Raw genomic sequence first — 12,500 nt, forward strand, 5'->3', positions numbered from 1 at the left:
TATTTCAAGAAAAACATTTTGGCTAGTGGAAATTCTAATTGGCTGGTAACTTTAAAATCTAGCAGCCATATTGGCAGGTGGTGAAAAAAGTTAATTTCAAGCCCTGAAGGGAGAGCAAGTGGTGACATAGGAGTGAGTGAGGAAAAGGATCAAATATTGGTGTTTAAGACTGAATAATGACATCACAATTGTTCATTTAAAATGAGTTATTCCTCTAAACCTGGCTTCAAATGCCCCAAATTTTTCACACTGGCGCCGTTCAGCCCTCAGCAAAATCTGGTAGCGAGGAATTTTTTTTGTGGCCCTCTCTATCATCAAAGTTGCCCATCCATGGGTTACGGCATGACAATATTTGTTCGGCCCCCGGCAACAATCTGGGTTTCTCATGTGGCCCCCCATGAAAAATAGTTGCCCACCCCTGCTATAGCCGTTATGAAGTAATAATCACTGGTTAACTATTACATTTTCTGGCCATTTATTACATTAAAGGGTTTTATCAAATCTTCAATCAATCCGTTTAGAGGGACATGTATGACACTTTGACAAGTTATCTGGCAGTTATTATATAATACAGTCAAACATTATGTAAATTATGTATACAAATGAAGGTTTTTTGTTGGCTTGCAGCTGCTTCCTTCTCTGTATGAACTAGGCAGAGCGCCCTCTGATGGAGGAATGGTGAACTGCATCTTGACTGACACTGCTACTGCGCTGACTAATGAAATCACTGGAGACATACAGGTAGAGACACACACACACACATACACACGCATTCCCACTATTTATTAAAATGCAATCAGATTACTGCCATGACCTAATTATTCTCAGCTAACAGATTATTGTGTGCATGTAAACACACTCATTGACACCATCATGCATTTCCTAGCTAGCCCGTAGCCAGAAGCACTCTGTTTTGCACGGCGCGCTCACAACTTTTTTTCCGCGCAAAAAAATAGACCAGACGCAGAAACTATGGCTGCAGGCCGTGAGCCGCCCACACTGCAGGCGGGGTCAGGAGTCTGAACTGTTAACAAGCACGCAGAAATGAGACTGCCTGCGCTTCCAGACGCTTCATGTCGCTTTAGGGTGCTTCCTCTTCTCACTGGCCCCCCGGTACCGTTTCCGAGCACACTTGTTCCCAAATTGACCCCAGTTTCGGAAAACATTTGACGAGTGTGAACGTTGCGTTCCGTTCCGCACGGGCGCGCAACGGAGAACCGTGACAGGATCCACTTGAAAAGGTGGTCTGGGGAGCGCTTTGGCGTGCCCGGGCACGGAACACTTGCGAGTGTGAAAGCCAACCGTTCCGGACCACGTAGACGACACACGGAGCGAGGATACACTGCAGGCATAGATGATGCAAGTGCACTCTGTTTCGTTTCCGAGCGCGGTAGACATTTTGTAATGTGAAAGCTGACCAGCGGGGGAGAGGAGAGCGGGGGCAATCGTTCCAGGGTGCAGAACGGAATGGAACGGAACGAAAGCAATCGTTCGCAGTGAGAAAGCACCCTTAGTGTCCGGTGCGTTTGCAACGTAACTAAACAACTAAAACTCGAAACATAACCCAATTTTAAACTAGCCCTTAAAACCAAGGGCTATATCTTACGCCCAGTGCAAGTGCAAGGGCAAGCGTTATCTTTATCTTTATCACTCAAAATCTCCCTTTTTTCCATTTAATTACCACAGCGTGGCTGAAACACCTCCTTTAATCTACTGACCCAGTGGTAATTAAAAGGGGGAAAAAGGGAGATTTTAAGTGCTAGAAACTAGCAAAGATACAGTAGCAATTGGCCTTGCACTTGCACTGGGCATAAGATAACAGTCTGGCCTCAAGTCTTAACCTTCAAACAGCCTCTAGAAGGTGCGTGAGAAATTGATGTCCTCACCTTCCTAAATGTTTTCCTAAAACTTCCTGGGTATAAAAAACCTGTGTGTGTGTGTGTGTGTGTGTGTGTGTGTGTGTGTGTGTGTGTGTGTGCGTGTCTGTGTGTGCGTTCGTGCGTGCGTGTGTGGGTGTGTCTGTGCGCGCGTTCGTTCGTTCGTTCATGCGTGCATGTGTGTGTGTGTGTGTCTGTGTGTGCGTTCGTTCGTTGGTGCGTGTGTGTGTGCATGTCTGTGTATGCGTTCCAGGAGCTGGCCCAGGCCCTGCTGCGGTGTGCGGAGGGTGTGTGTCCGCGGGTGGTCCAGCGGGCGAGTGTGTGTGAGCGCCTGATGGAGTGTGTGTCCAGGAGAAGCCGCCAAACACACACCTTTCTGACAAGCAGTCTGGTAGAGCAGACAGGCCAGATCATAAGCAATCGCCTGTGGTAAGAACATTGATGTCGGCCTTACCGGTATTTAGGCACTACTACTGGGCTGCCAATGCTAGGGCTCTGATGTACTGGCGGCAAGGGAGTCCTGGTAACTTTACTCTCGGGGGCCCCCTGTGGCTGAAAATGGAGGCCAGCTCTACTGTCAACTCTTCCCTGCCAGTCATGCTATTTTCTTAATTAGAGAAACCTGGGACCTTAACCAATTGAAATGTATGTTTTTTTTAATATTCTAAACCAAGTTAGGGGTGTTTTGAGTCTACCAGATGTTTCTGTCCACACACCAATTTGTTTTAATCACTCTTTTTTGCCTTCACGGTCAGACAAAACCTACCATGCCTGGAGTGAGAAGGGTTTCCATCAGAGACCTATACATAGATGGTAATTTTGCATCCTTTGATCTACTGAAGAGGAAGTTCGAGTTGCCCGGCACGAACTGGCTCAGATTCCTGCAAATCAGACATTATGTCCGATCCAAGATTCATACCTTTGAAGCTCTCCGAAATGAACATGCCTTTTTCAATGTTTTGCTGAGCCCTCCTCACTCCAAGCACCTTATTTTTTAGATTTGTATGTCTGTTTAAAGGGATAGTTGGGTTTGTTTGAAGTGGGGTCCTATCAGCTAGTTCGATACACTAACTGGAGTAGGTACAGTGGTCTGCAGGCTGGGTGCATTGTGTAACGAGACCCGGCACTCAGAGCAGTAGCCAAACCAGCTTTTTCTCTGTAAGTACGTGGGGTCAACAACTAAAACGTAATTTAGCCACCTAAAACAACGCCCACCTAAACAAATCGATATCTGTGTACATGCACCCTCTATTTTGACAATTTTCAGCGCTTTACTTTTCCGCCAAACAGCAGTTTCATTCGGCACTGCTTTTTCTCCCAACCGTACAACTACCGTATACCTCCGCTAAAAGCCTGGACAGAGCACAGAGATTGCAAAACAGGAAGGCTTAAGCTTAATTTATACTTATTAGAAAGTGTCGCTCAGCACATGGTCGCAGACGAAAAAGAAAGTGTCGCTCATGGTGTTGCATTTATACTTCAGTGAACGTTCGCCTCTGTTCAACGGTCACGTGACACTCGAACGCTATTAAATGCTGACAGCCAAGAGAAGAGAGGGAATGGAATGCACAGTGAAACCACGTCGGAGGCTAGATGTAACATACTTGACTGCAGCCGCATATAAACGACACACAACTCACCTCCTCTCTCTCTGGGAAATGCACAATGTTCTTTGTGATTTTCACGAAGTCATACATCAAGGACAGGCTGATAAAAATAGCGGAGACACGTTCATTCATTTCAATCAAGTCAAAACCAAAACAAGGAAGTCAAACGCATGCCGTCTATATAGCCAATCAGACTTGCGCGATACTATGACGTAGTCAGCGACACTAGACATTTCACCAGGTAGCAGACACTGCTCGCAGACACTTGAAAGTGTCGACTCAAGCCCTCATTTCTGTCGGCGACCGTTTCAAAAGTGTCGGCAGACGAAGCATAAATTGGGCTTTAGAAGAGAGATAAAACACTGACTTACTTTAGAGACAACAAGTCACCTGGCCTCTCTGTCTGGTTTGCTTTCACACAACAAACAAACCGCGCCAGAGTTCACTTGCAAGCGAACCGAGACTCACGTTTTCAAGCGGACCAGTTGTTTGTTCCGCCACAGAGTTTGTTTGCGCTTTCACACACCAGCCCAAACGAAGTGGACTATCAGAGGAAACCAACTCTGGCGCGGTTAAAGCGACCAAACAGCTTATATGTGAACGCGACCTGAGATCACTGAGAACTAACTCACTTAAGAAGTTTCTAACCATTTGGGATCTGTTTCTGGCCTACCTACCTGGACGAGGTTAGGGGCAGCGAGCGATTTACCCGGCTGGTTCCTCACGGACCCCTTGCGTGGGACCCCATACACAACATTTCCTACAAGCACATAAGCACCCCATGTGGCCGGTAGCACCACGTTGTAATATAGAGTGTCAATATTATATGTACTTTTCTTTCTTTTCCTTTCCTGTGTCTGAGCCTGTTTGTTTTGTTCGCGTACTCTTCCAAATAAAACAAACACAACAAAAACTGCCAGCATGTAGACCAGAACTGCGCTGCGTCTTCAAGCGTCCAGCGCCAAGGCCGCGCCCCTTTTTAGGGGAAACCCACCATAGTAAAAGACGGTACAAGAAGCCGAAACCGCTTCAAACAAACTATTTAAAACGGTTTAATTTGATAGAGATATGCCGAAGAGTTGCTGTGTTGTTATAGTTTCACTAACAATAAAAAATAAAATAAAAAAAAGGTCTGCGATAGAGTAGGGGTGACACCGTCAATGTGGACGATGCATGTACCCTGGTGGAACCTGGATACAGCGTTCATATAAGGCAAGTACCTCGTGTCGATGTATCTTTCGCATTCTATGGCCGGCCGAGTTGAAATATTATATTGTCATGTCATGGTGTCTTTGGGTCATTTATAAACGATATTAATTCTGTTATTTTTCTATTGATTTTTTGGGTACTGCTATTTTACATTGAAGTCAACGGCGAGTGGCTTGTGTTGTCCCCTAAAAAGGGGCGCGGCCTTCATGTTTTGCAAATGACCCGGATGTGTTGTTCTGGTCTATCAAAGCTGGTGGGCTTTATGGACAGTAAAGTACTGGTGAAGTGTTCTAGCCTCGTCTCCTCCTTGTTGTCTGTGCAGCGAGCTGAGACAGTCGCTCAGTGTGTCTCTGGGGGACAACATCATAGAACACTTACTGCAGGACCTGGCAATCGCACAGGGCAAACTGGTGAGTGTGTGTGTGTGTGTGTGTGTGTGTGTGTGTGTGTGTGTGTGTGTGTGTGTGTGTGTGTGTGTGTGTGTGTGTGTGTGTGTGTGTGTGTGTGTGTGTGTGTGTGTGTGTGTGTGTGTGTGTATGTGTGTGTGCGTGTGTGCATGCGTGCGTGCGTGTGTGTGTTTGGGTACTGCACTGGCCATCTGCTATTGGCTGATCTTTGGTGCCAGGTCATGTGGTGACGTCACCTGACATCTAATGGTGAAAAGTAGGATACTGCACCACACTTTTCACCATTAGATGTCAGGCTTCTCTACAGATTTGGGGTTTATTGACTGTTGATTGATTGATTGATTGAGGACACCCCCTCCCTCCCATCCTCTTGAGCTAAGATGTCGTTGACATAAATAGTAAAGCCACATTTTCACACTGGAGTGTATTGAAACGAGCTGATTACAACTGATAAGTGTGTTCCATGGTCTACATGCTGTTTCACAGGTGTTTTGCACTATTTTGGGAATAACAAATAGTTGGAATTTTTGACTTTTTTTTATGGTCAAATTTGCAATATGCTCTAGTTTTCTCTTGTAGTTTTCTAACCAACATGTTGTAGTCAGGTAAAGGGGGTACTTGGATTCAGAAATCAGGGAAAGGGGGTGCTTGGATTCAGAAATCAGGGAAAGGGGGTGCTTGGATTCAGAAATCAGGGAAAGGGGGTGCTGAAGCCAAAACATTTTGAGAATCACTGATCCTAAATGATCCCGTCTGTTCAGGATGGCCACATAAAGGAGAATTCCTGCTTCGCCCCAGGAAACAGCGTCCCACAGCTCCGCCTGGTCCACAGCGACTTCCCCACTGACGAGGTAGGAGGAGGCACACATCGTTAGGAGGAGGCATACATCGTTAGGAGGAGCCACACATCGTTAGGAGGAGGCATACATCGTTAGGAGGAGGCACACATCGTTAGGAGGAGGCACACATCGTTAGGAGGAGCCACACATCGTTAGGAGGAGGCATACATCGTTAGGAGGAGGCACACATCGTTAGGAGGAGGCACACATCGTTAGGAGGAGGCACACATCGTTAGGAGGAGGCACACATCGTTAGGAGGAGGCACACATCGTTAGGAGGAGGCACACATCGTTAGGAGGAGGCACACATCGTTAGGTTGAGGCACACATCGCTCACTCCTTTATTCACTTCCTCTGTCCCTTTGTCTCTCTTTTGTTATTCTCTCCATCACCAGTACATTCCAGCCATTTGGAGACATACGTTCCACTCCAGGAGCCTGAGGCCCGCCGCTTCAATTAAAAGTAAGATGCTATACAATAGAGAGCCAAAGTGAACGTCACTTCCTGCTTCAGCACTGTACCAGAGATTTTCATCTGCATTCTTTTTCACATAGACATTTAGTAAAATGCTTATAAAAATAGTTTTACTTGGTCAAACCAAACAGTTCAGATATATTTAGAAACAGGAGAGACCACATAACATTTCACTCGGACCAAAACATAAAAAACTGTGGATTTCTTAAAGAAAATCTTTTTTTTATGTTGTTTTTTAAAGTTTTGGTCCAAGTGAAATGTTATATGGTCTCTCCCGATTATAGCATTAGCTGAACCGTTTGCTTTGAACCAGTAAAACTATTTTTTAAAAACATTTTACAAAATGTCTATGGGAAAATAAATGGTGGATGAAAATCTCTGGTACAGTGCTGAAGGAGGAAGTGACGTTCACTTTGCCTCTCTATACTATTACTGTGCTGATGCTGATATGATGCAGTTTGCTTGATTCCATATGTATTGTATCATCAATACTACACTGGTTGTCTGTGGGGAGACCTTAACCTGAACTGGTTCTAATCACTGAGCTAAAAGAAATATGAAGACCCCGGGCCCTATCATCGCAAAAGTGTTAATTTTGCATTTGTGCTTGTTTTGCGCTTGTTTAACGCCACACGCAATGCAACCAGGACATCAAATTCTGCTGCTAAAATTTGGTAACGGCAGATAATTCAGTGAGGCAATCAACTATAATTCACTGAGAAACTTTTATCACATCACAAAGAGGGCTTAATGGCAAATTAATTGAGAAAACCTGGACATTGTAGCCTACCTGCAATATTCACCTTCACCTATCCCATAACCCCATAACAAAGACGGTTTTATGTGGTGTGACCGAACTCATGTCAACTCATTCTCTTGGCATGGCACACCTGTGCCCCTTCTGTCGTCTTCCGCATGACCTAGTCCAGGTCTTCCATCTGTCCTCTTGTGGGCTGGAAGTGGCTCGAGCTGGTCCATGTTGTTGTCGCAGGTTCAGACTTGATTGGCTGGGCTGTAAGCAAGAGTCATCCAATTTATAACCTCAGCAGGGAAGGATTTATGACATCACTAGATGGGGCCTCACCCCAGTAGTTGAGAAACGCTGCTCTATACCATGCTAAACCGTTCTATTCCATCCTAACCCGTTCTGTAGCATGCTAAGCCATTCTGTAGCATGCTAAGCCATTCTGTAGAATCCTAACCCATTCTGTAGCATACTAACCAAATTATTTAGCATGCTAAGCCATTCTGTAGCATGCTAACTCATTCTGTAGCATGCATGCTAAGCCATTCTGTAGCATGCTAACTCATTCTGTGGCATGCTAAGCCATTCTGTAGCATGCTAACTCATTCTGTGGCATGCTAACTCATTCTGTAGCATGCTAACCCATTCTGTAGCATGCTAACCCATTCTGTAGCATACTAACCAAATTATTTAGCATGCTAAGCCATTCTGTAGCATGCTAAGCCATTCTGTGGCATGCTAACTCATTCTGTAGCATGCTAACCCATTCTGTAGCATACTAACCAAATTATTTAGCATGCTAAGCCATTCTGTAGCATGCTAAGCCATTCTGTGGCATGCTAACTCATTCTGTAGCATGCTAAGCCATTCTGTAGCATGCTAACTCATTCTGTGGCATGCTAACTCATTCTGTGGCATGCTAAGCCATTCTGTAGCATGCTAACTCATTCTGTGGCATGCTAACTCATTCTGTGGCATGCTAAGCCATTCTGTAGCATGCTAAGCCATTCTGTGGCATGCTAACTCATTCTGTAGCATGCTAACTCATTCTGTGGCATGCTAAGCCATTCTGTAGCATGCTAACTCATTCTGTAGCATGCTAAGCCATTCTGTAGCATGCTAACTCATTCTGTAGCATGCTAAGCCATTCTGTGGCATGCTAACCCATTCTGTGGCATGGTGCTCCTGCCAGACGCAGCAGTGTTTGGCTAATTGGAGCATGGCCTTCTTACTCTCGCACCAGTGACTTTCACTATGGGAGAGGATGGTGGAGGAGGGGAGGATCAGGGCACAGGAGAGGAGCATAGAGAGCGGGCAGGGTGGGTGGAGATTGGGGGAGGGGTAACAGAGGAGGGGATTTCTGACTTGGGCCTCGAGTTGGGACTTGAGTTTGATGCCTTTCTCTCTCCTCTCGATAAGTGTCATTCGCTTATGACTTTATTGACATACAGACACTCCATGAAATAGGCCACGCCCATCACGGGGGAAAGCTCTCCGTTCACTTCCACACACCAGCGTCATTTTCCTTGAATGAAACATAGCTAAAAGCTGTTGTGTGGTGGGGCTGCGCAGACAACAAATGTAAAAAATCGTCAATTAAAGTTTTTTTGTGCTCCCGAGCAAAACAAGGAAGCCATTGAGAATTGGCGAGAAGAAAAATGCGGATCTAGCTGTCAGTGAAGTAAGTTGGAGTGTTCATCTTCCATATAATATACGGAAGATGAACACTCCAACTTCCTATGTCGCGTGCATGGTCGCATGTTGCACACAAAGATATGATCTTTGTGTATACATATACATAATGAAACATAAAAACACAATGTTAATATCAGCTACAGGTTACTCTACTCAGCAACCTTTTTTTCAGTTGGTTTTTGAACCCATTCAAGGGCACATTTGACTACATTGGGAATTTTGTTCCATTCCCCCTGAATGACATTGAGAGAGTGAGACATTGTGCGCGCGCCAATAGGGCAGGCAAGGCCACACAGCAGCCGAGCTGCGGGCAACGGGCAAGGCCGCGCAGCGGGCGAGCTGCAGAGCCAGCTAAATCAGAACAAAGGCCCCATTGTGCATGAAGGCATCACTGGTCCACATCTTGACTGTCAAACTAAATGAATGCCTGCAAAAGTGTTTTGGCAGAGGTGTGAAATCATGTGCAAAATAAATCTGCCTTGTTTTTCGGTGGAGTGTCCCTTTAAAGTGATACCAATACTAACTGCACTTCATTTGATAGCTTTTTCAGCAGCACGCTGAAGTGCTGACTCTGTCACACGCACCGCGCTCCACTTCACCACCACAGACTGTATGGTTTGTAGCTGCTGCGGTAGTGGGCCAATCACGTCGCATTAAATTGAACGCTTACGGTGATTGGCTGCAAGCAAAGCCATACAAATAGTGATTTTCTTCTAGGTCTTGTATACAAAAACACTCAAATGCAGGTATGGTTTGACTGGAGATGTGTGGATACTACTTAGGTGACTGGGCTTCTCAGTACCTTCAAACCATCTCAGTACCTTCAAACCATCTCAGTACCTTCAAACCATCTCAGTACCTTCAAACACAGACCAGCCCGTTACAATGTGGCTGCAGCATCTTTTCTCTCTGCATCTCTCTGCTTAACTGATGTCTCTCTCTCTCTCTCTCTCTCTCTCTGCATCTCTCTGCTTAACTGATGTCTCTCTCTCTCTCTCTCTCTCTCTCTCTCTCTGCATCTCTCTGCTTAACTGATGTCTCTCTCTCTCTCTCTCTCTGCATCTCTCTGCTTAACTGATGTCTCTCTCTCTCTCTCTCTCTCTCTCTCTCTCTCTCTTCATCTCTCTGCTTAACTGATGTCTCTCTCTCTCTCTCTCTCTCTCTCTCTCTCTCTGCATCTCTCTGCTTAACTGATGTATCTCTCTCTCTCTCTCTCTCTCTGCATCTCTCTGCTTAACTGATGTCTCTCTCTCTCTCTCTCTCTCTCTCTGCATCTCTCTGCTTAACTGATGTCTCTCTCTCTCTCTCTCTCTCTCTGCATCTCTCTGCTTAACTGATGTCTCTCTCTCTCTCTCTCTCTCTCTCTCTCTCTGCATCTCTCTGCTTAACTGATGTCTCTCTCTCTCTCTCTCTCTCTGCATCTCTCTGCTTAACTGATGTCTCTCTCTCTCTCTCTCTCTCTCTCTCTCTCTCTGCATCTCTCTGCTTAACTGATGTCTCTCTCTCTCTCCTGCTCCCCCCCTCCTCCTGTATCTCTGGGCTGCTCCTGCTCTCCCCCTCTTGTCCCTCTCATCTTCCATGTACAGCTGTGTCTACCCTACATACACAGCTGTGTCTGCCCTACATATACAGCTGTGTCTGCCCTACATATACAGCTGTGTCTGCCCTACATATACAGTACACCACACACAGCTGTGTCTGCCCTACATATACAGCTGTGTCTGTCCTACATATACAGCTGTGTCTGCCCTACATATACAGCTGTGTCTGCCCTACATATACAGCTGTGTCTGTCCTACATATACAGCTGTGTCTGTCCTACATATACAGCTGTGTCTGTCCTACATACGCAGCTGTGTCTGCCCTACATATACAGCTGTGTCTGCCCTACATATACAGCTGTGTCTGCCCTACATACACAGCTGTGTCTGCCCTACATATACAGCTGTGTCTGCCCTACATATACAGCTGTGTCTGTCCTACATATACAGCTGTGTCTGTCCTACATATACAGCTGTGTCTGCCCTACATATACAGCTGTGTCTGTCCTACATATACAGCTGTGTCTGCCCTACATATACAGCTGTGTCTGTCCTACATATACAGCTGTGTCTGCCCTACATATACAGCTGTGTCTGTCCTACATATACAGCTGTGTCTGCCCTACATATACAGCTGTGTCTGCCCTACATATACAGCTGTGTCTGCCCTACATATACAGCTGTGTCTGTCCTACATATACAGCGTCTGTCCTACATATACAGCTGTGTCTGCCCTACATATACAGTTGTGTCTGCCCTACATACACAGCTGTGTCTGCCCTACATATACAGCTGTGTCTGCCCTACATGTACAGCTGTGTCTGCCCTACATATACAGCTGTGTCTGCCCTACATACACAGCTGTGTCTGCCCTACATATACAGCTGTGTCTGCCCTACATATACAGATGTGTCTGCCCTACATATACAGCTGTGTCTGTCCTACATATACAGCTGTGTCTGTCCTACATATACAGCTGTGTCTGCCCTACATACACAGCTGTGTCTGTCCTACATATACAGCTGTGTCTGCCCTACATACACAGCTGTGTCTGCCCTACATACACAGCTGTGTCTGCCCTACATAAACAGCTGTGTCTGCCCTACATACACAGCTGTGTCTGCCCTACATACACAGCTGTGTCTGCCCTACATACACAGCTGTGTCTGCCCTACATACACAGCTGTGTCTGCCCTACATACACAGCTGTGTCTGCCCTACATATACAGCTGTGTCTGCCCTACATATACAGATGTGTCTGCCCTACATATACAGCTGTGTCTGTCCTACATATACAGCTGTGTCTGTCCTACATATACAGCTGTGTCTGCCCTACATATACAGCTGTGTCTGCCCTACATATACAGCTGTGTCTGCCCTACATATACAGCTGTGTCTGCCCTACATAAACAGCTGTGTCTGCCCTACATATACAGCTGTGTCTGCCCTACATATACAGCTGTGTCTGCCCTACATATACAGCTGTGTCTGTCCTACATATACAGCTGTGTCTGCCCTACATATACAGCTGTGTCTGCCCTACATATACAGCTGTGTCTGCCCTACATATACAGCTGTGTCTGCCCTACATATACAGCTGTGTCTGCCCTACATATACAGCTGTGTCTGCCCTACATATACAGCTGTGTCTGCCCTACATACACAGCTGTGTCTGCCCTACATATACAGCTGTGTCTGTCCTACATATACAGCTGTGTCTGCCCTACATATACAGCTGTGTCTGCCCTACATATACAGCTGTGTCTGCCCTACATATACAGCTGTGTCTGCCCTACATATACAGCTGTGTCTGCCCTACATATACAGCTGTGTCTGCCCTACATATACAGCTGTGTCTGCCCTACATATACAGCTGTGTCTGCCCTACATATACAGCTGTGTCTGCCCTACATATACAGCTGTGTCTGCCCTACATATACAGCTGTGTCTGCCCTACATATACAGCTGTGTCTGCCCTACATACACAGCTGTGTCTGCCCTACATACACCCTGTGTCTGCCCTACATATACAGCTGTGTCTGCCCTACATATACAGCTGTGTCTGCCCTACATATACAGCTGTGTCTGCCCTACATATACAGCTGT

The 12,500-nt window shown here is 46.0% G+C and overlaps 1 protein-coding gene across 1 annotated transcript in view; it reads left to right on the top strand.

The window, feature by feature from the left end:
• Positions 1–12,500, top strand: part of carmil2 (capping protein regulator and myosin 1 linker 2) — a gene marked incomplete at its 5' end in the record, with an annotated part of 82,099 nt that overhangs the window by 42,269 nt on the left and 27,330 nt on the right. The window contains 5 exons of the mRNA XM_083663281.1: positions 628–741; positions 2,131–2,306; positions 5,016–5,103; positions 5,862–5,951; positions 6,335–6,401. Of these exons, the coding sequence (XP_083519407.1) occupies positions 628–741; positions 2,131–2,306; positions 5,016–5,103; positions 5,862–5,951; positions 6,335–6,401 (535 nt within the window). The remainder of the gene's footprint in view (positions 1–627; positions 742–2,130; positions 2,307–5,015; positions 5,104–5,861; positions 5,952–6,334; positions 6,402–12,500) is intronic.

The sequence above is a fragment of the Poromitra crassiceps genome (genome assembly GCF_964638095.1).
Source record: "Poromitra crassiceps genome assembly, chromosome: 30".
NCBI lineage: Eukaryota > Metazoa > Chordata > Actinopteri > Beryciformes > Melamphaidae > Poromitra > Poromitra crassiceps.